The sequence below is a fragment of the Danio aesculapii genome, chromosome 17 (assembly GCF_903798145.1).
Source record: "Danio aesculapii chromosome 17, fDanAes4.1, whole genome shotgun sequence".
Taxonomy (NCBI): domain Eukaryota; kingdom Metazoa; phylum Chordata; class Actinopteri; order Cypriniformes; family Danionidae; genus Danio; species Danio aesculapii.
Window position 1 is genome coordinate 7,528,104 of NC_079451.1, and position 23,858 is coordinate 7,551,961.

At 35.9% G+C, this 23,858-nt stretch overlaps 1 protein-coding gene across 2 annotated transcripts in view; it reads left to right on the forward strand.

Moving 5' to 3' along the window:
- LOC130244248 (stAR-related lipid transfer protein 9-like) overlaps positions 1-23,858 on the forward strand; it is a 79,163-nt gene that overhangs the window by 31,502 nt on the left and 23,803 nt on the right. For both annotated transcript variants that reach the window (XM_056476587.1, XM_056476588.1), the window contains exons 4-13: positions 11,293-11,409; positions 11,489-11,521; positions 12,628-12,686; positions 12,800-12,912; positions 17,199-17,341; positions 19,313-19,380; positions 19,604-19,701; positions 19,887-20,087; positions 20,808-20,905; positions 21,011-21,088. In XM_056476587.1, the coding sequence (XP_056332562.1) occupies positions 11,293-11,409; positions 11,489-11,521; positions 12,628-12,686; positions 12,800-12,912; positions 17,199-17,341; positions 19,313-19,380; positions 19,604-19,701; positions 19,887-20,087; positions 20,808-20,905; positions 21,011-21,088 (1,008 nt within the window). The remainder of the gene's footprint in view (positions 1-11,292; positions 11,410-11,488; positions 11,522-12,627; positions 12,687-12,799; positions 12,913-17,198; positions 17,342-19,312; positions 19,381-19,603; positions 19,702-19,886; positions 20,088-20,807; positions 20,906-21,010; positions 21,089-23,858) is intronic.

The window sequence follows — 23,858 nt, forward strand, 5'->3', positions numbered from 1 at the left end:
AAATAAAACAAAAAAGACTTTCTCCAGAAGAAAAAAATATTATCAGACATACTGTGAAAATTTCCTTTCATTTAAAATTCATTGAAAATTTCCGCTCAGTTAAACATCATTTGGGCAATTTTTAAAAAAGAAAAAAAAACTCAAAGGGGGGCTAATAATTCTGACCTCATGTTTTGTTTACTTATTTAATGTATACTACATTCCTATATTAAATGAATCAGTCTTGGGGAGCATAAACATCTTGCAAACACTAAAAACTCAAAAGAATCTTACAGAACCAAAACATTGGAAAATATTATGAACATGTGCCTCTTTGTGACTATAGAGTGGATCTTACAATCATACATTTGCCTTTAGTCAGATCGTTGTTATGGAGAGGACTTTTTTGGGATTGCGAGAGATTTATTTATGTATTTAATTTTTTTCTACGGTTAATCGCAGCAGTTTGTGCCTTGGAAATCCTATTGAAACTCCAGTTTGATCTCTCTCTCTCTCATTCTTTAGCTCTTTCTGCAGGCCGCCTCTGTGTAGCCCTCAGAATCCCCTGACCTCTTTCCCTCCCCTCGCAAATTTGACCCACATAATGTTTGTGAAACTATGACAAACGAGAAGCTGAAGCCCTGCCAATCGGCTCCCTCTCCCACAGTCCCCTCCACCACCCCATTTAACCCAGCAAGCAGATATAAACAGGATCTCAGGGCTTTTACACAAAACCATTGTACAGTAAGAATGAGACGTAATGAGAGTGATTTTACTCCCAGGTTTGAGATTCAAACACCACATCTTCGATGCCAGCAGCTGTCATATTGTTTAAAAATGGGTAGTTTACTCATAAAAGTGAATTCTGTCATCATTTACTCACCCTTATTTTGTTAGAAATATGTATTTCTTTGTTACATTAAACAGAAAATGAGATATTTAGCACAATGTCCAGGCTGCACTTTTCCCATAATGTAACAGATAAAACTATGGCCATATTTGCAATACCATAGTTGATTATGGTAACCCCATAACAGTGGTTTTGCAACTCCAACCATAGTTTTACCATAGTATTTGTAGTAAAATAGCAAATAGACAGCAATGCAGCTAAAATGGTTACCACAATTTTACTACAATTTTGCTATCAAAAAAAAGGGCTGTGTGCTCTTAAGCAGATCTTTTTGGGGTTATAACATGTATTTACTTCATTTACAGTTGCTTTCTATCATGTCTGGCCACAATCCCCTTTGAATTCTAGTATCAGTGAGGGTTTTTTCCCACAGAAATGTCAGTCACTAGTTATTTTCTATCTTGAAACAGCAGATTATAAAATACTCCACAAGCAAGTCATTTAAATAGCCTTCCTTGCTCATTCTGATGCTTGGTTGGAATTTCATTTATTGAGTTGCTGCCACGTGATTGGCTGATTAGGTGTTTACATTAATGAGCAGCTGAACAGGAGTAAAAAGGGGCTTTACAGGAAAGAAGTGAGTGTGATTTAAAATGGGGTTTATTACTGCTTATAATGAAGCTGAATTTTAAACAGTCATTAATCCAGAACATCAGAAATGATTATAAGCTCATTTGATGTTCTAGAAATATTTATTATTATTTGTCTAAAACAGTTAACAGCTGCTTAATGTTTTTGTTGAAACCATGATAGTGGATATTAATTAATTTGTTTAACATCATATATAATAGTCTTTAAGATCACTGTCGATCAATTTACAGTATAGGTTAAGTAAAATAATCTTATTTTTAATCCATAAACAAGATTATTTTACTTACCCCATTGAGGGATTATTTAGCTTTTTTAAGGAAAAACTCATTTAAAGCCCCCATGCAAATTCCACACAGAAATGCCAACTGACCCAGCCGGGGCTTGAACCTGCGACTTTGTTGCTGTGAGGCGAACGTGCTACCCACTGCGCCACCGTGCTGCCCTAGTGCAGCTGTTCCTTTTATGTAATTAATATGGTAATATTTTTTGAGCTTTAAGCTTTATATGAACTATTGAATTATTTTTATTGAATTATATACACTGTTTGCAACAGTTTTGCATGCAACACTTTTTTCAATTTATTTGTGTTGAATTTAAACAAACAAATTAAATTTAATAATGTTCAACCTAATTTGTTTAAAATAAATAGTTTAAAATAAATAGTTTACAACCACTTAACTTAAAAAAATTAGTAAATCCAAGGAATCATCTTTAAATAAGTTTTTTTTCAGTGTGCCTCATGAATTAAATCATTTGCCATTCAAGGCTTAATATCAAATTTAAAGACTTTAAAATAAAACAATGAGCAAATGAGTTTAATAAACACTGAAGAATGTTTCACTTACCATATACACACAGATAAAAATATTTCACATTTACTATATTACATTTTTTTTTTAGCTCTTAGTGCAAAATTTACCATTTCATCTTAATGTCAAAAGTGCTTCTAAATCATTCAGTTTCAGGTTTCTTCTCAATTTTGTGTGGTGCAGCATTATTTAGTTGATTCTGATTTGGTGTTTCTTTCTGGTCTTTGCCGCTGTCAACAGAGCAGTCCAGTGAAATGACTAAGAAAGATCCTGATCAGTCCTCATGCGTGCATTCGAAATGCTGAATTGCTCACAGAAAGAACCTTATAGAGCCAAGCTAGAGTTTGACTTTGTAGATAAACCTTTTTTGTTTTTTTAAATAGAGTCTTAAAATGTAAACAACTTATAAAAAAAAACATCAGATAATGTAAATAGATTTTCATTTAATAAGAATATATAAATAACTAAATTTTGAAAAAAAATGTCAGATATAACTTTATAATTCTAAGGTGAGGAAATGTGTCCCTGTTCAATTAAAAGAATAATGACTTTCAAAATATTTTGTATGTATTTTTGTTTGCAGTTGTTGTTTTCATTTGACTGGAAACCATGTGTTTCAGTATTTTAGTCCCTGTTCTCTTTTTAGAAGAGGAACTGACGTACTCTTATTGGTCTGTGGTCTGGGACGGCCCATGCCTTGGATGTGCTTCAGTTGGCTCTTCCCATGAGATCTCACAAGAAACTAGGAGTTTTTCAGAGGTGGCTATTAAGAAAGCCACATTAAAGAGGCTTTCCTAGCTGTATCGCTCCACAGACTGATTACAGGCCTGTGTTTTAAAGTGGGTGTATTACATACGAACAGCTTCTCAATAGACAGGAGTTTCCCTCTGCTTTCTGTATTAACTTTTTTTACTTGCATAATTCATCCTGAAGCATTCTCCTTTGAGCTTTTAGTGTAGCCAGAGTCTTGGCCTAAAACTGTGATGTTATTGTTTGTTATTTAAAGACGTCATGTGTCATGATTTGGACCGCCTGACCTTTCCTTTCCACTGCCCCACTTTTAGATATGGTCTTCCCAGACTGTGCATCTTTTTAAAGGGGGCTTGGGATCACATGTTGCCTGAAGCACTGACCCTCTGGACAACTTCCTGTCCATAATCAACTCTATATTCAGCTTTCCTCTTGCATTGTGACCAGTAGTGCAGTTGTTTTTGTTTGTGGCACAAGGAGGGAAAAGGAGGAAAGAAAACATCAGCTGCTTTTGTCTATAGTTTCCTGTGTCTATGTACATGTACGCACACACACTATTTTATTTATGATAATCAATAAACCTGTTTTTCATTCATTCATTCATTCATTCATTCATTCATTCATTCATTCATTCATTTTCTCTTCGGCTTAGTCCCTTTATCAATTAGGGATCGCCACAGAGGAATGAACCACCAACTTATCCAGCATACTGTATGTTTTAAATTATATTTTTAAATTATATATTTTTGAAATTGTTGCAAATGTATTAAAAATAAAAAACCTGAAAAATCACATGTACATACGTATTCACAGCCTTTGGCGTGAAGCTCTAAATTGAGCTCAGGTACATTCTGTTTCCACTGATCATTCTTGAGATGTTTATGCAGCTTAATTGTAGTTTAACTGTGGTCAATTCCGTTGATTGAACATGATTTGAAAAGGCATACACCTGTCTATAAGGTCCCAGGGTTGACAGTGCATGTCAAAGCACAAACCAAGCATGAAGACAAAAGAATTGTCTGTAGACATCCGAGACAGGATTGTCTCGAGGCACAAGGCTAGGGAAGGTTACAAAAACATTTCCGCTGCTCCGAAAGTTCCAATGAACACAGTGGCCTCCATCATCCGTAAGTGGAAGATGTTTGGAACCACCAGGACTCTTCCTAGAGCTGGCCGGCCATCTAAGTTAAGTGATCGGGGGAGAAGGGTCTTAGTCAGGGAGGTGATCAATAACGAGATGGTCACTCTGTCTGAGCTCCAGCGTTCTTCTGTGGAGAGAGGAGAACCTTACAGGACAACCATCTGTGCAGCAATCCACCAATCAGGCCTGTATGGTTGAGTGGCCAGATGGAAGCCACTCCCTGCCTGGAATTTGCCAAAAGGCATCTGAAGGACTCTCAGACCATAAGAAACTAAATTCTGTGGTCTGATGAGACTAAAATTGAACTCTTTGGAGTTTCCAAAGAGTTTGCTCCAAAGGAGTTTGCTCCAAACAAACAGGCGTTACATTTGGAGCAAACCAGGCACCGCTCATCACCAGTCTAACTGTGCGTAAACACCGAAAGCGGTGAAATCGTTTAAGGTCGCACTGGCCGTTCTGGCGACAACGCTGTCTGCCTTCAGCTCCGGCGGTGAGAGTGTCAAAATTCGCTACATTGATCATTGTACATTGATTCGCTTACATTCCTGCATAAAACATGCTTTCTAGCGTGAAAATGTTGCGCACTTCTTATCAAATTCATTTAACAATGGAAGATCAAGTTGCATGTGGTGTGGCTTTGCTCCACTTAAATATCCAATATGTGTCCATATGTCTGAAATATTCTGAAGCAGCAATACTGTTTTGTGCTGTCGCATGAGATTTCTGCTTTTTTAAAACATTAAAGCCCATCAGTAACTTATTTAACGCATGTTCCTGTAAGAAAACATTGTAAATAATTGAAAATCCGGCGATCGTAATAATCAAACCCTTGGGAACAACTGTGGTCGGAACCAAAGTTCACAGGTCTGTGATCTCTGAACTCCTCTCAAGCGGTGGACTTCTTCATTCTGATTGCTTGGTGCTGAACCGCGTCAAAGCTCATTACCATAAAGTTGACTTGATTTCAACTCTTCTCAACGCTCACACCAGTGAAGACGTGCCACGCTGCTCCTCGACACTTATCGCCACCGGCTCTCATTGAAAATGAGTGAATGACTCGCCGCTTTCAGTGTGAAGGTACGGTAATACCATCCCTACAGTGAAGCACGGTGGTGGCAGCATCATGCTGTGGGGATGTTTTTCAGCAGCAGGAACTGGAAGACTAGTCAGGATAGAGGGAAAGATGAATGCAGCAATGTACAGAGACATCCTGAATTAAAACCTGCTTCAGAGTGCTCTTGACCTCAGATTGGGGCGACAGTTCATCTTCCAGTTGGACAATGACCCAAAGCAAACCGCCAAAATATTAATGGAGTGGCTTCACAACAACTCTTTGAATGTCCTTGAGTGGCCCAGCCAGAGCCCAAACCTAAATCCTATTGAACATCTCTGGAGAGATCTGAAAATGGCTGTACACCGTCACTTCTCATCCAACCTGATAGAGCTTGAGAGGTAGTGCAGAGAGGAATGGGCAAAAATTCCCAAAGACAGGTGAGCCAAACTTGTGGCATCATATTCAAAAAGACTTGAGGGTGTAATTGCTGCCAAAGGTGCATCAACAAAGTATTGAGCAAAGGCTGTGAATATATATGTACATGTGATTTTTCAGGTTTTTTATTTTTAATAAATTTGCAACATTTTCAAAAAATCTTTTTTTCACATTGTCATTATGGGGTATTGTGTGTAGAATTTTTTCCAAAATTAATCCATTTTGGAATAAGGCTGTAACATAAAAAAATGTTGAAAAAGTGAAGCGTTATGAATACTTTGCGGGTGCACTGTAGTTTGACAAACTCTTAAAAGAACTTATCTGAGAGTGCTTTAGATAAAGTACAGTGGTGACCGGGAGAGCAAATTAAACAGCAAGTGCAGTGACAGGGAAAAGCATCTTACATTAGCAGAGTTCAGTGGACAGTGAGTTAAGATGGACTCCTTTAACAAGCTCCCTTACTGATTCTTTCAAGCTGAAGAATCGAGCTCGGGCTAATTAGAGGAAATCAGACAGAAGCGGCTGCTGGATGCTGATCCGCTCTCCCTGCAGACAGCATCCCAATTAGCCTCCATTCATGGTCTACACAGAGACGGCGCAGCCCTGAGACTTTTCTCATCTCTGCCAAACACACACCTGGATTACAATACTCACTGGGTTTTCAATGGTCGTGAAGGTCAAATTACGTCCTCTCTCCCACACCTGGGTACACAAAAAGAAAGATGCCTATTTATGCGTTTAGTTTTTAGAATTTTGTGGTGCAGTGGGTAGCACGATCGCCCCACAGCAAGAAGGTTGCTGGTTCGAGCCCCGGCTGGGTCAGTTGCCATTTCTGTGTGGAGTTTGCATGTTTTACCTGTGTTGGTGTGGGTTTCCTCTGGGTGCTTTGGTTTCCCCCACAAGTCTAAAGACATGTGATACAGGTGAATTGGGTAAGCCAAAATTGTCCTTAGTGGATGTGTGTGAATGAGAGTGTATGGATGTTTCCCAGTGATGGGTTGCAGCTGGAAAGGCATCCGCTGCGTAAAACATATGCTTGATAAGTTGGTGGTTCATTCCGCTTTGGCGACCCCAGATTAATAAAGGGACTAAGCCAAAAAGAAAATAAATGAAGGAACATTAGTTATTAGTATTAGTTGGTGGCTACAAATGGTGGAAACTCCTTCAATTTGTACCACCATCTCAATACAAACCTGAGTATGAAGAAAGTTTCTGTTTCTAGGCTCTGAGAATAATATATTATTGTCACTGATATCGTTATTGCAATAATATTGTACTTAAATTATCCATATCATACGGTGGCCAAGAGAGCCTAACGTGCTGCAATTTAAGAAAAAGCATGCAATTACAAAAAAACACCAGCAGATTAAAAAAAGATCTTCAGCGGTTTGATAGCAAATGTGTTGCAAACCCTCACAAAGCAAAAAAAAAAAAAAGAAGAAAACACTGCATTTTCTTAAAACTCATACAAATAGCACGGAACACGGAAATGTTTCAAGCAAAAGACAAGGCTACTTTGGGTCATTTGGTACTAAAGTTCGATACATAATATGGATCAGTCTTGTCAGTGTTAGTGAACCAACACTGTAAAAAACACTGGGTTCCACACAATCGATTTGAGTTGGGACAAAATGAAGGAATTAAGTTATCTTATTCGTTTTTACAAATTGAAATTGTTTGAACATAAAACAATTAAGTTGTCCCCAAAAACTCAAGAATGGTGTTGTTTCAGGTCATTTTAAATAAGTAGCCTGAACAAGTGTGCATGACCACATTTATGGCAAACTGAAGCGAGTGACTACTAATGCCAGTACACAAGGTGAATTACTTTTACGAGAGGATAGTCTCTGTACAAGCTTAATTTTAATTTGGCTAAGTTTACTTGAAGGGGGTGTTCATAAGGCTGTCATGGACACGTGATTGCATCACATTATCTTAACACTGGATAATGGTAAACCAATTCAATTCACCTTTATTTCTATAGTGCTTTTACTATGTAAATTGTGTCAAAGCAGCTTCACATTGAAGATGATAGTAAATTGAAACAGTGTCAGTCCAGTTTAAAATATTTGTGTTCGTTAAACATGAACAGATGACGTTGATTAAACATGATTTAAATATTTCTATATTTGAATGAATGGTTTTTATTGAACAAGTATAATACATGTTAACTGAACACACATATTTTGTGCTGGTTTAACATCATTTAAGCCAAAAAGTAAAAATTTTAAGTCAGTTTAACATTATCCAATTATGTTATCAACATGATTAACAATTATGTTAATTTAACATGAATAGTTAAGGTAAAGTGAATAGAACTGAAAAATATTTTTTAAGTACATGTCACGAATATGAAGATTTAATGCACTCTTATGCCAACTGTCATTAAGGCTACGTTCACACTGCAGCAAATGTGGCCTGATTTTTTTTTTCCCACATGTGGCTCAGATCTGTTTTTATCTTGACTGTGAACAGCTCAAACTGCATGGAATCTGATATTTTTCAGATTTGTGCCACTTTCATATGTAGTATTAAATCAGACACAGATCTGATGTTTTGCAATGCGACCGCAGTGTGAACGGTTATGTAGGATTTTTATGTGACTTTTACATAATCTTTGCGTGACATGCGTCATCATTCTGTGCTGCAAACATCATCACCTCCTCAGCAGCATAGTAGAATGGCATAAAGGGCAATAACTTTACCTCAGAAATTTAGTTAATTATTTTGAAAACAAAATTGAAGGCAAAACTGGTGCTTGTTAAACAATCTGGTTAACGATTGAGGCACGGGTTGATCGCAAAGCTGAAGAGCGTGGAAAGGGGTGTGCGTATAGGGATCCGTGCGCAAAGGATGGGGCACTTTCATTTTAATTTGGAATTTTCTCAAGCACCCAAACACCCTTCTGCACATGCCTGTTGTTTATCATGAAGTAAAATAAAAATGACTCTGCAAACAGAGATAAAACAAATCCGCCTTCACAGTTCAGTCAGCGGCTGCTCATTAACCATTACACTGGTAGTACACTACACTGGTGGTCAGAAGGCAGCGCACCGCGGTTGTCATAAATCACAAGTGATCAGTGTTTTCTATCACAAGAGACTTATTTTAGGTTTCAAATTGCGAAATGCACATAAGTAGTAGCAGAACAATGCTTTACAATTCATGAAATACACCACGGTTGTCTGTGAAAAGGGCTATAATCATATTAAGCATAATCTGACAGCGTGCTTCATACAGTATACACATTGTGTGCATAATTCAACATTTTGTGCTGTCTGTATTTGTACTTTTGTGCATGTGGGTCAGTTTAGGACCATGATCTGTTCCCACTACAAATCTGATATGGGCCCCAACAAAATGAATGAGATTTTAATTTCTAAATAAATATATAACTAATGAATTGATATTTAATAATATTGTTTATGTCAAATTCAGTTTGTTCCACTGTATTTGAGGTCTATAAAAATATTAATTACACTGTTATAAAACTCATGATTGTTATAGTCATTATTATTGTAATGGCCTCATGACAATCATGTTTATAAGAGATTATGAAAAGTTATGATGTCTTAATAATTAGGACTGCACGAATGTGAATCACGATTTATTATTGTTAACTCTCAAACATATGTTACAACAACAATAATAATATCAGGCCTATGTGTTGGTCTACTGTTGCTTTATATACAAAATTTTGTATAGACAATATGATGCACTTGAACAGACTTTCAATATGTCTTAGTTGTTAATTCACAGTAAAATGATGACGTTAGAATATAACTATTCATAATTATAAAGTTGATTTATTATGTTTAAGACATGTGCTTGTCATCTGTCATTGACAACATTATTAGACTATTTGTTTTCACTGGTAAAATTAGAATTTTGTCATCATCAGATTTCTTCTTGCATTATATTCAACATTATATATAGGCTAGGGTTGTTATACTGACACAGTAAACATTTATTTTCAAGCACAACACTATGTGTTAGCGATATGATCATTTAAATGTGCACACAGGTTTCACTTTCACTTCCTACTGCGGCTCATGGCTGACGTCACTGTGAGAAAAAAAACACATACATGCAAATCAGACCTCCCGCACGGCCCTCAATCGATCGCTCTGTGCATATTGATGCGAATACATCATTATGAAGACAGAAATGACAGTTTTGGGTTTATTATACCTTATAAATACAGTATGACACTTTTAATGCCATTTGAAGGTGTCAATGTTCCTGTGAAGACTTGTGCGCCTACCTTTAAGCTTCTCTCCTGACCTTAAAAATATAATTGGCTGAATCGTAGAAAAGCTGAATTAAGATCGTGTGAAGGGTCGAATCGAGATCGTGATCTTTTTTCGATTAATCGTGCATCCCTAGTAATAATGTTCATTTGTCATGACAATGACACTGACAGGTTATGATGTATTTGTTTGTAAAGTTGTCACAGCAAAGACATCTCAAACAATGTCACCTCTGCTTTTAAAATGACACAACGAAACTAAAAACTGTTGCATGCATACACAAGCATAAAAGCTCATTCATAACCATGGTGTGCCATGCCATAATTATACATAATTATAAAGTTTTCAAGGTAGTCTCCTAAATTTCCTTCAAGCAAAGTGTTACCAATACTTTATTAACCGAAAATATTTTGTGATAGCACTACTGAGTGGTTAAGAATGCAGCAGTGAACCTCAGAAACTGACATGAAATGGTTAACTGAACACTATTTGAACTCTTTATCACCATTATTGTGCTGGTTACATTCGCTTTCTTTGTGATCTTTGCTCCATAAAAAGTAAACATCAACAACAACAAAAATAAAGATGTAAAACGTAACCTTGTTAAAAATAATTGGTAAAATTGATATCAAATCATCCCTATCTCAACCCTATAGGTCCCTATCTACATTCATCTCAGGTGATGAAATAAATCGTGGCCCTCACCAGGCAAGTCTCAGTAACTTAGCCAGGAACAAATGTAACATAAACACAGAGTAAATTCCAGCGTAGAGCTGAGATGGACAACATTCTGTCAAAGAGATTTTGTTAAGACACAGAGATTGAGTGTATTTTGGAGAAAAACAGAGCAAAGAAAGAATAAAGCAGCTGAAGTGGGGCTGGTGAGAGAGCAGTTGGTCTTCGTGTTTTCATTTCTTCTCTCCTTACAGTGAAACTGAGAGAAGATTGATCTCCACAAACTCTGATAAATCTGCAAACACACACACAGCACATTCTCTATGCTCCATACACACACATACACAAACATTAGCAGATAACCTTCAAAGATCAGTCTCTCTCTCTCTCTCTCTCTCTCTCTCTCTCTCTCTCTCTCTCTCTCTCTCTCTCTCTCTCTCTCTCTCTCTCTCTCTCTCTCTCTCTCTCTCTCTCTCTCTCTCTCTCTCTGTCTCTTTCTCTTAAATAAACACAGATCAGACTCTCTCTCTCAACAAACACAGAACAGGAACTTCCGAACTCCTTTAAATCATTGCCGGTTTTGACATATAATTAAATGTAAAAATTGACATGTTAACATAGGTAGATTAAGTGCATTTTCTGCAAGTTTGAAAACGTAATTGATACGAGTTTGTAAAAAGTGTTATCTCGTCTTCTAGGTGTTTCAAGACCTGGGTGTGTGTGTCCTGTCTGGGGCTTCAGAGGGGTATAATGTGTGCCTGTTTGCATACGGACAGACGGGCTCAGGGAAGACATACACCATGATGGGAACTCCTGTGAGTAACTGTACTAGCATGACATAAAAGGTCTCATTTTTTTCAGCATAAATATAATGCCTCCTACCTACCTTTGCAGGACTCCATTGGCCTGACACCAAGGATCTGTCAAGTAAGTCAAGAAGGAAAATGGAATCAAAATGCTCTCCCTCGTGTCATTTCAAATTATTTTGTTGGTCATCTTTTGAAAGCAAATCAAGATATTTTTAATGAAACCTGAATAAAGTCTTAATCTCCATTGAAAACAAAAGTAAATTAAAATTGGGAAGGTTATTTTTTTAAGATGTATTTCATGCAAGCGGCAACCTCCCGCTCTCCCTCGTGAAGCAAATATAACTGAAACTGCAATTCATCAAAATTCCACTAGTCCTGGCTCCATAATAGATTAAATTTCTATTGAGCCCACTTTTAAAATGGTCAACTTTACAGCAGAAAAAAAGGTGTTTACAGCCTGGTACAAAGAATGATTTTGGTTCATATAGCTAATATTCATATATATATATATATATATATATATATATATATATATATATATATATATATATATATATAGCTAATATTATACTTGGGGATGAATTAAACTGTTATCCAAGATTTCCAAAGTTAGTTTAAAGACAGTAGATTTAAACAGTGAATGAAAGATTCTGTATATTGTAATTTAAGTGCTTTATCTATGTGCGCCGATTGGTCATTGTGTTTATAATCACTTACATCTTGTTATAAGAATTGGATTAAACCATTAGGTTTATATCGATTCCTGTTCCAATGTCTTTATGAACTTTTAGAAGCATCAGATTTTTTAAGTTTTCAGTTAAGGGAATTAAATCTGTCAGAAATACCGTATCTTTATGTGTGTTTCAAAGGTGAATGGAAATCTTGTTGTTTTGGATCGACATGAGGGGAAATGATTACAATTTGTTTTGTTTTTAGTGAACTAACCCTTTAATAATGTTTTCATTACCATGTAAACAATGCTGGGTTCCACAATTCATGTTGTCCCAACACAAATCGATTAAGTTAACTCAATAGTTTGTACACGTTTAAGTGGATTGAACATAAAACAAATAAGTTGCCCAAAAAAAACTCAAGACTTGTATCGTTTTAACTCATTTTCAGAGGCAGCAAAGGTAATGTTTTTTTTACGTGGACTTTTCATTGTTCACGTGGTTAACTTTGAATGTTTTATTATTGAACACCCCTTTTTTACTATTTATTAAGGGTCTTTTTAGGTCTGGAGTTGAATCAGCAGATGGACAGAGCTGCAGAGTTGAAATAAGGTGAGATGGAAACCTTCTGTTTTTTCTCTGTTGTGTTCTTTCAACAAGCATATTCCAAGAATGAAGCAAGAAAGTATTCCTGTAAGCAAATCTCAACCTCTTGTTCTCCTCAGTTTTTTGGAGATCTATAATGAGCGTGTTCGTGATTTGCTGAGAGGTGTGGAGCAGAAGAAGCCAGCACCCCTGAGGGTCCGAGAACACCCAGAGAAGGGGCCTTACGTGCAGGGTGAGTTCACACACAAACAAAACGAGATAGGGTAGTCAGTTTTTCCAAAATGTTTTTGTGATATGAATACAATTTCACCAGATCTATTTCAACAGCTCTATTTAGGAATAAATCATAATTTTATTTTGTTGAGGAGAGCAATTGCATAAATTATATTTCACAAAAACAAGCATAAATAAAGTAGTGCAAAGACACAAATGAATTAAACAGAGCTTTATGGGTTTGTGGAAGTTTAACTGTATTTGCGTAAAAACACATGTGAAATAACATAGTATAGTCCTCTTTAATAATAATAATATACGCATAAATAATCAAATACAGTTCTTTTTGTTAAAGGTAAATGTAATACATTTTTGTTGTTGAATGATTTAAACTGACCTAGTCACACTCACAAATGCGAATTAACTTTCACTATATTCTTAGTACATTCTTCAATGACCACAATTCACGTGTTCTGATATGGATCTTGGCCAACTAAATTCCCGAGAATCTCAACATTGCACATCCTGTGATGTGACTTTTGCGGCTATTGTCCACACTGATGCTAAAATGATGTATTATTGAAAGGATATACTGGTTTAAAATTAAAGATTGTTCTACCTGCCTGTCAACATGTGTATGTCCATGTCATCAGTGTGTTCCATGATCCTACAGACTGAGCCGGAATGGAGAGAGTCTGCTGCAATAAAGAAACAAACTTATGTATTAATTTAGAGAGAGGAAAAGCAGTGATGTCAGTTAACAAAATGTTAAAACATCAGTGAATTAGGTTTGCCACAAACCCTGTTGTACTCCTTATTAATAATAATAATAATAATAATAATAATAATAATAATAATAAACTTAGAAAAAGAAGGTAAGCCAAAGGCATTTTAATATGTTGACTGCACAAAGCAGCATTATAACAGAACTCTAAAATGTGTTCATTATCACAAGCACCAGACGTGGTTGGCTATGGCATAATAAAAGCTCTGCTGCTTTTGTCGCGCTCGTCTTTCATCAGCAATTGCTTCAACGTCTCGTTTTACTTTGACAGCTTTCAGCCTTACTCTGCTTCATTCTACCATGAAAATAAGTTGAATACTTCAGCTCCATAAACATGATGTCTGCAGGAGTCACGTATGATGTAAAGAAGACCACAACTTTCATGATTCCACATTCGGTGATGACATCATCAAACTACGGCATTCTGTTAGGACTGGGCGATTAATCCAAAAGTCATCAAAATCCACATTCAGAACCTATAATCAATCTAATTTTTCCGGGTCGATTTTTTATAGTTACTTTCCCTATCGTGTGTAGAGTCACGTGACCCTGCTCTGTTATTTGCACTACATTGACGATGATTGGAAGCTGCGCCAGAGATGCCTTGAGATGGCATATTTTCCGTTACATTAAAATGATTATTTACATGAAAATATTTGTTTACAGAAGATGCAAGAAATGCACTATTATTTACAAGATATGCAAAGAGTTTTTTATTTAGAAGAGATACTGCTTATTTTCATTCATTCATTCATTTTCTTTTCGGCTTAGTCCCCTTATTAATCTGGGGTCACCACAGCGGAATGAACTCATCCAGTATTTGTTTAATGCAACGGATGAACTTCCAGCTGCAACCCATCACTTGGAAAACTGCTTATTTTCTACTTTTAAAATAAAAAACATTGAAAATTATTTATTTTGTATCCAAAAGTGCAATTTTATTACAAAAGTTCATTTTAGGCAATGTGTGTTTTAATTTCAGCTGTTCCTTGCTGATGTTCAATAAACAATCACAGATAGTAGATAGTGTGTGTTTCCTTCAATTATTTTTAAATTAAGTAATGCAGCGTTCATTCAGAAATCGTTGACTTGTAATATGTGAGCATATTTACTGTAAAAAAACTTACCAGTAAACTATAAGGGGAAAAAATTAAATAAATGAGTAAAATAAACGTTCATTAATCGTAATTGAGTTAAAATGTTCAATTAATCAAGATTTTGATTTTAGACCAAATTGCCCAGCCTTACATTCTGTGATTTTAATATGTTCACAGTACACAGTTAAAAAAGAAGAAGAAAAAAAAACTTTAAAAGTCTCTGTGCACCTACATTTTGGAGTGTGCTTCTAATTTTTTAATTAGAAACACAAGTGCTGCTAAAGACATTTCAGGATAGATCCCTGCCTCATTTTAAGTTGATTTAGAAAGTTTGAAAAAGTTTCTTAAACCAAGCAAAATTACTTTGTGTGTATCATAAAACAATGTCAGTGTGTTAGAACATTTGATGAGTGGTTGTGTATTGTTATTAAAGAGATAATTGTACACAAGTTATTCATTCCTGTCTGTTTACATTTGTAACTCATTGCCCACCACAGCTTGTCACCATGTCTGTAGGACTACATTTGCTCCTCCTCTTTTTTTTCTTTTGCTCTCTGACTCACTTCTTGTCCAACATCCAGTTATTGTGTATATTAGGAAAAAGCCCAGTGCAGCAAAGGAAGTGATTTCACTTCCATGTGGATGCTTGGAGCGGAGTAAGAAAGGCATTGTGTGTTGATCAAGATGTGTTTCTCACACACGTAAACAACAGTGACCTCAAAAAATATTCAGACATTTAAAAGGACTTTTCTTGGTGGTAAATTACAAAATATAAACCTTTCTCAGAACCAGCATTTATTTTTGCCAATTATTTTTAATCAATTTTGAACAACCAGAAAGTATCCAAATGTTAAGTTTTACTTTAGAAATGAACAACTAAATGATTCACGTTAATATTAAATGCTAGTCACAATTCACAGTATTAACAAACACTAGTATCGTAATAAACTACTAATAGCTGTTTATTTATAGTTAGTGAGGTAGAATTTGGGTTTAGGTTTTGGGTAGGATTAGGGATGAGGAATAAGATCATACTTTATAACCAGGGCTCACATTAACTTTTTTAATTACCAGCCACTGTGGCTAGTAGGTTTTCAACGTTACTAGCCCCTCGCCAATTTCAATAGCCACAATTTTGTTGTTGGGTAAATATATTTTACATGCATAAATTGACTTTCGCATGCTAAAATTTATTGATTTAGATATTGTGTTTTGTCCACATGACTTTATTTCACTGTTTTGCGTGTTGTGTATGACTTTGCTCAGGGAGCATGAGCAAATCAGTAGTGGTTTCATGGTGTTTAACAAATATTCTTCTGGCCACACCAAAAAATAAATAATTATTTCTCAGCCACAAATTTTAAATAGTTTGAAAATGTCAAAAACTAGCAAAAAAAAAAAGATAATATATTTAAACCATGAAAACAATAATGAAATTAAACGACAATCAAACCATATTAACAAAAATAGCCATAAGCAAAGGAAAGCAGGTGAAAAACACACCGTGTTCAATAACGTAAGGATGATCACGCGCACACGGTTAACATTAAGCCCATTAATAATGTATTCAAAGAATGGTGAAAGCGAAAGCTGCAACTACTGCTGCTTACATAAAATACTTTTTTTTTGTCTAAATCACAAGCTCTTGAAAGTGGTGAACGAGCATCGCTTTTTGTCCAGTCTATTTCAAAGAGAACCGATCGCAGCCGTTGCTCTTCCAGGCATGGTTACTTCACGCAAGGAAACAGGAGCGCGCACTATTTTAAACACTAAAGCATCACCTGTGTCTCACCCTATGGTCTCACCGTGCGTGTGATCCTTCTCTCGGTATTCACCTGCTTTCTTTTTTTCTTGGTATTCACCTGCTTTCTCGAACATAGTTGTTTTTGTCAGTCGTGTTGCATTTCAATTCTCGAAGGCCATGGGGCCATCCTTATTGTCGAACCCTGCTTTTAAGAAAACTACAATTTAAAAATTACTTTCAACCAGCCAAAGTGGCTAGTGGGAGTGACTGTCTAACCCACCACAGCTGAAATCCACCAGCATTTGGTGGGTTGGCGGGTGTTAATGTCAAGCCCTGTTTCTAACTACTAATGAATAGTTAATATCTTAATAATAAGCAGGTAATAAGCCAGTAGTTAATAGCATGAATTGCGACATGCTAAAGTGTTACCAAAAACTTTATTATCATTATTATTTTTGAACATTGCTTGCTAAACATGCACACAGCAACTGGGACAAAACTATCATTCGTTGGCTGTACATCTAAATTCTATTAGTATATCTTTTAGCACCTTACATATGGAAAGATGATTTAGCATTTTTTTGTTTACGCTAATATGAGTGTCATTATCCATCAGGAACAAGAGTATCTGTGACTCATATCGTGGAAAGGATTATGATACTATTGTGTGTGTATGGTAGGTCTTTCTCAGCATGTCGTGACTGACTACAAACAAGCTGTGGATCTGCTGGAGGAGGGCATCGCTAACCGCATCACAGCCGCTACGCATGTCCATGATGCTAGCAGTCGATCTCATGCCATCTTTACCATCCAGTACACACAGGTCTGAATCAAATCTAATTATGTCCTTAAAGCACCTCAGTCTTCCATCTGTTTTTGTTTATGTATAAAGCATTAGACTAGATTAGTTGTATGAACTGTGTGATTTCGTTCGTTCGTTTCGACTATCCAAGAGGCAAATATGTTATTCTGTCACCTCTACAGTAGCCTACTGTTCGAAAGATGGAGATTAGTATTTTTTAATGCTGCATTTAACATTATATTCAAATAAAAATTGGGATTTTCAATTATAATATTGAACAATATTTTTATGTTTTTGCATTCTTTACCCTATTTTTTATTATAGCAATTAGGAAATCGGCAAATGATCGGTAGTCACTGTGTTAGATTAAAAGTGATACTTTGCAGTATATGACATAATTTTAAGATATATACAGTTAAAGTCAGAATTATTAGACCCCCTGAATTAATTGCCCCCCTGTTTATTTTTTCCCCAATTTCTATTTAACAAAGAAAAGATGTTTTCAACACATTTATAAACATAACAGTTTTAATAACTCATTTCCAATAACTGATTTATTTTATCTTTGCCATGATGATAGTACATAATATTTGACTAAATATTTTTCAAGACACTTCTATACAGCTTAAAGTGACATTTAAAGGCTTAACTAGGTTAATTAGATTAACTAAGCAGGTTAGGGTAATTAGGCAAGTTATTGTATAGCGATGGTTTGTTCTGTAGACTATCGAATAAAATAGCTTAAAGGGGCTAATAATTTTGACCATAAAATGTTTTTTTAAAAGATTAAAAACTGCTTTTATTCTAGCCAAAATAAAACAAATAAGACTTTCTCCAGATGAAAAAATATTATCAGACATACTGTGAAAATTTGCTTGCTCTGTTAAACATCATTTGGGAAATTCAAAGTGGGGCTAATAATTCTGATTTTAACTGTATGTCCACACTGATGGATATAAAGAAAAAAATACATTTTAAAATAAATTACTATAGATTTTTTATAATCATCATATAATATGATCAATTAAATATAGTCTTAATGATCACAAATACATCTTTCAAAACAAACAAATAAACAAACAAACAAAAACAATGTTATGTAATGGTGCACTGCACAGAAAATGAACAAAAATAAGTATAACATTTTTTTTATAAAAATATATATTTTTAAATAAATTGGATAGATAGATAGATAGATAGATAGATAGATAGATAGATAGATAGATAGATAGATAGATAGATAGATAGATAGATAGATAGATAGATAGATAGATAGATAGATAGATAGATAGATAGATAGATAGATAGATAGATAGATAGATAGATAGATAGATAGATAGATAGATAGATAGATAGATAGATAGATAGATAGATAGATAGATAGATAGATAGATAGATAGATATAGTTGAAGTCAGAATTATTAGCCCCCCTTTGAATTGTTTTTTTTTTTTTTTATGTTTCCCAAATGATGTTTAACAGAGCAAGGAAATATTCACAGTATGTCTGATAATATTTTTTATTTTGGAGAAAGTCTTATTTGTTTTATTTCGGCTAGAATAAAAGCAGTTTTTAATTTTTTATGAGCCATTTTAAGGTAAAAATAATTAGCCCTTTTAATTTAAGCTATATTTTCTTTCGATAGTCTACAGAACAAACCATCATTATACAATAACTTATTTACTGTCATCATGGCAAAGATAAAATAAATCAGTTATTAGAAATGAGTTATTAAAACTATTTTGTTTAGAATTGTGTTGAAAAAATCTTCTCTCCGCTAAACAGAAATTGGGGAAAAAAATAAAAAGGGGGCTTCGACTGTATATATTTAGGGAAAAAAAAGAAAATACTGTTTTAGTTCCATAATAAAACATTTAACATGCCATTTAATTGATATCTTTTGTAAAAATTTAGCAACAATTTCTGAATAAAAGTAGTTTTTAAACATTTCTGTTTCAGTATAATCTTGTGATAATAGTGTTTTCTTGTTAAAGGCTATTCTAGAAAACAACCTTCCTTCAGAAATCGTCAGCAAAATCAACTTGGTGGACCTGGCCGGCAGGTTAGTGTCTCTGTCTCTTTTTTATCTTAAACCACTCATTCCATTAGAGTAGAACAGATCATGTAAATAAAGTTTATTAATAATCTAAAATGTGCCTTTTGATAACCACAATGACATATGATAATGGTGGCCCCTAGTGGTTGATCCCTGAAAGCAAGCATAATAATGAAGAGCTCTAGTTCTGATTAATACAAATAAAACACTCTCTTTGTGCTTTTATCAGTGAGCGGGCAGACACTCAGTACTGCAGAGACCGAATAACAGAAGGAGCAAACATCAACAAATCTCTCGTCACCCTCGGCATCGTCATTTCCGCTCTCGGTAGGCACTGAGCTCTACAGTTCAATTCAATTCATCTTTATTTCTACAGCGCTTTTACAATGTAGATTGTGTCAAAGCAGCTTAACATAGAAGTTCTGGTAAAACTGAAACTGCTTCAGTCCAGTTTTCAGAGTTATCTTCCAGTATTTTTCTTTTAACGCCATTTCGCTCAATTGTATCTCTAGCCCAAAACTGTCAGATGTCCAGCAGCAGCCAGAGCATTAACAGTATGCTCAGTGAGGGTGAAGGCAGCACCGTAGGCAGCCAGTCCAGCTCTCTGTCAGGCAGCGGACGCAGACACTGCTTTATTCCCTACAGAGACTCTGTCCTCACCTGGCTGCTCAAAGACAGCCTGGGCGGAAACTCCAAAACAATTATGATTGCAAGTAAGTCATTCGGAATGAAATTAGAGTTTGTTTAGAGTATACTTCATGACACTGGCAGGGTCATATATGTTTACATGTAGGTGTTTATTGTGCAGTTAGTTTTCAGGGGATATTGTTCATAGACTATATCGGTCTGCTTTAACGTTAGACTGACCGTAAAAGCGGTGAAATACCAATAGTGGCATTATCATGATGGATTCATTTAGTAGTGAACTTGAGTTTATGTGACTTACACTTGTCATTGAAAAAAGCTCTTTGTGTCCACCTTTTTTTGCTACCGCTATCCTCATTTGTGCATGTCACACACATCTTGCAGGAAATTCCCCCCGCGCAGTTGGCTTGGCGCTGCTTATATCTAAAAGCAGCATCTCACATGACAGCAGGCACAAAGGCACAGCCAATCACAATGTTCATATGTGTTTGGGGGCGGTGCGACTCGAGGAGAGAACGTGATTTAACCCTCTCGGCATGTCTAGGTTTACATTGACAGCACGATGTTATTTAAGTGAATTAAATTATTGGTGGGGACATTTCAGTAGTTGGTGGATATTGGTAGGGACACGTCCCTTCCGTCCACTCTAAATCTACGCCCCTGAGTCCATGTATAATTACCTGTATTTTGACTACCAATTAGAATGACATTGTCTAAAATTTAAGTCATAATGGTCTTACTGGGTGAAAGTGTCAGTAGAGTTAATTGTCAACTTTGTTTTCTCCCAGCGGTCTCACCATCCAGCAGCAGCTACAACGAGACGTTGAGCACTCTTCGCTATGCAGCTCATGCCAGGAATATTGTTAACAAGCCAAGAGTCAATGAGGTAATTGTGTCCAAATGCACACACATGTGATAACTTACAATCCCACGGTTGACTTGTAAGAAAGCATGTTGAGGAAACTTGAAAAAGTGTCTTGTTTTATTTCAGGATGTCAATGTGCGGTTGATCAGGGAACTGCGGGAGGAAATTGATCGTCTTAAGAGCATGCTGCTCACCTTTGAAATGGTATCAGATTTTTCGTGATTTCTAGACAAATGCTCTTTGAACTTTTGCACTCATTTTTATTCAGTGCACATACTCTAATCTCATGTACTCGGACTTCAAATCTGCCACCACACAAACTACAAATCCTGTCATGCACCTCACACACACCTGTTCCTGTTTTACATTTATTACATTCACACAGTCGGAGGATCATGATGAACTTATTACATGGACTATAAATACACCACACTTGCACACACACACACACACACACACACACACACACACAGTGCCAAGTCTTGTTCTATCTGTAGCATTACAAAGCGTTTCTCTTTGCCTTGGCGTGTTTTGATTATTCGCTTTATTTGCTGATTTTTGATGTTAGCCGCCTGTACAGATCTCTTGCCTGATTTTGACTACTGTTTTGGATTGCCCTTTTTTGATTCTGTTTGCTCCTGTGATTGACCCTTGCCTGCCTGGCCATTCGCAGTCTAAATAAAGACTCTGCATTTGGATCCTCACCTCCGTTGTCAGCATACGTACACTTGAAGTCAGAATTGTTAGCCCCCCTGAATTATTAGCTTCCCTGTTTATTTTTTCCCCAATTTCTGTTAAACGGAGAGAAGATTTTTTTTAACACAAACAAATGCTCTTCGAACTTTTGCACTCATTTTTTATTCAGTGCACATACTCTAATCTCATGTACATAGAAAAAACTTTGGTGCCATTTACACTAATGCATTTTTTATTTTATAATGCATACATTTTGTTACTGTTACGCCTGGTTTCCACACTACTCCGACAATTTAGACCATGGAAACAGAGCATTTTGAAAAAAACAAAAGACCTTATTTTAGTTTGGAAACGCTGGTGTTCTGTTTCATTATAAACTGACTGAAACCCGAACTTTTGTGAACAGAGGCACAGCTATTAACAGTTGAAGAGTTCGGATGCAAAACTCTAAATCCATCAGACCTCTTTTCTATCAGGCTCCTATTATTAGGTTCAGAAGTTTCATTTTATATGTAATAATAAGGTTATTAGCTAGTAAATAATATATCTTTTTTTTTTTTTTTAAATGTCACTGTTTTTTGGTTTTTAACAAGGTAGATTTTCTTTTGCGTCTAAACCAGCTAAATCCACTTCTGCTTTTTTTGCAAAAACCTCTAAATCCACCTATTGGCACAAGACAGTGTTATTAGTTGAAAATTACTAAATATGCAATTACAAGTTATTTTACCAAACATAAAACACATTACACAAACCACCTAAAATTAAAAATATATAAATCTACTAAGTAAGTGGCGGTTCATTCCGCTGTGATAAACCAGGGAAACAGCAGAAGAAAAATGAATGAATGAAATCTGTCAATTAAGTGCATTAATCAATAACATTAAAATTAACATTAATTAAATCTTAATTATCTGTCGTCATTTCTGATATTTGAGATTTAGATTTAATGTAAGTAGAACAATGTAAACATTGTAAACATTGTAAAATAAGCTTGGTAGATTCAAATAATGTAGTGCAAAAGCACTGTGAAACATCAATATCTGTGCATTGTCCAGTAATATAAAAAGCTTATCAGACGTATATGTAATATGAAGTAGGCTAATATAAATGTATAGTTTTATATATTTATCTTTTAAAAAATAGCTTAAATTAGCAAATAAAACACAAGGTAGGCCTACTGGGCAAAAAGGGGATGTCTCTCAGCCAATTTTAGAAGCTGTCATTCATTCATTCCCACCATACTTAAGGTCTTGGTCTCTTGTATATCTTCATAGCATCCACATGGGATAAAAGAACGGCATCTTAACTGTCTTGTTTATAGTGTATTCAATCTGACAGCATTTACAAACACAGGCGCGCAAAACATGCTTGCTAGAAAGATTCGTCTTTGTTGTCCTTTTTTAAAATGTAAAAAAAATGTGTAGTTTAAACTTAAGTTTTGTCACAAGCATTTGTAAATGTGGTCTTTTATTTATTTTTTTGTTTTTTCTGTTTTGTTCAACCATTTTTTTCTGACTTTAAAATAACAACCCGCCACCTTATGAACTAATTTGAGCATAAAAAATTCATTAAAAAAGCTAATTCAAAGCACATCTGATATGCCGGTAGCTCTCTGCAACTCTCTCACATGGTCACCCACTAAAGATAAGCAGGGCTGTGCCTGGTCAGTACCTGGATAGGAGACCACATGGGAAAGCTAGGTTGCTGCTGGAAGTGGTGTTAGTGAGACCAGCAGGGGGTGCTCAACCTGCGGTCTGTGTGGGTCCTAACGCCCCAGTATAGTGAAGGGGACTCTATATTGCTCAGTGAACGCTGTCTTTCAGGTGAGACGTTAAACCTGAGGCCCTCCCTGTGGTCATTAAAAATCCCAGGGCATCCTTTGAAAAAAGTTGCCCACTGACCTCTGTCCATCATGCCCTACTAACCATCCTTCTTCTCTTCACCAATCAGTTAGTGTGTGGTGGCCATATGGCTGCAGTCGTGTCATCCAGGTGGATACTGCACACTGATTTTTGATCCCCCCCCCCCCCCCCCCCCCCCCACCCCCACCCCCCAAATGTCTCAATGGCTTTAGGTGCCCAGAAAAGGGCTATATAAATGTAAGGAATTATGTGCATACATTTGTAGTTTGAAAAATCATGCTGCACATACAGTACAGCATACACTGTAAAGCATGCTGGGTTCCACACAATTGATTTTTGCTGGGACAACATGAAGGAATTACGTTAACTTTACAGACTTTACTTTTACAGATTTAAGTGGACTGAACACAATTTGT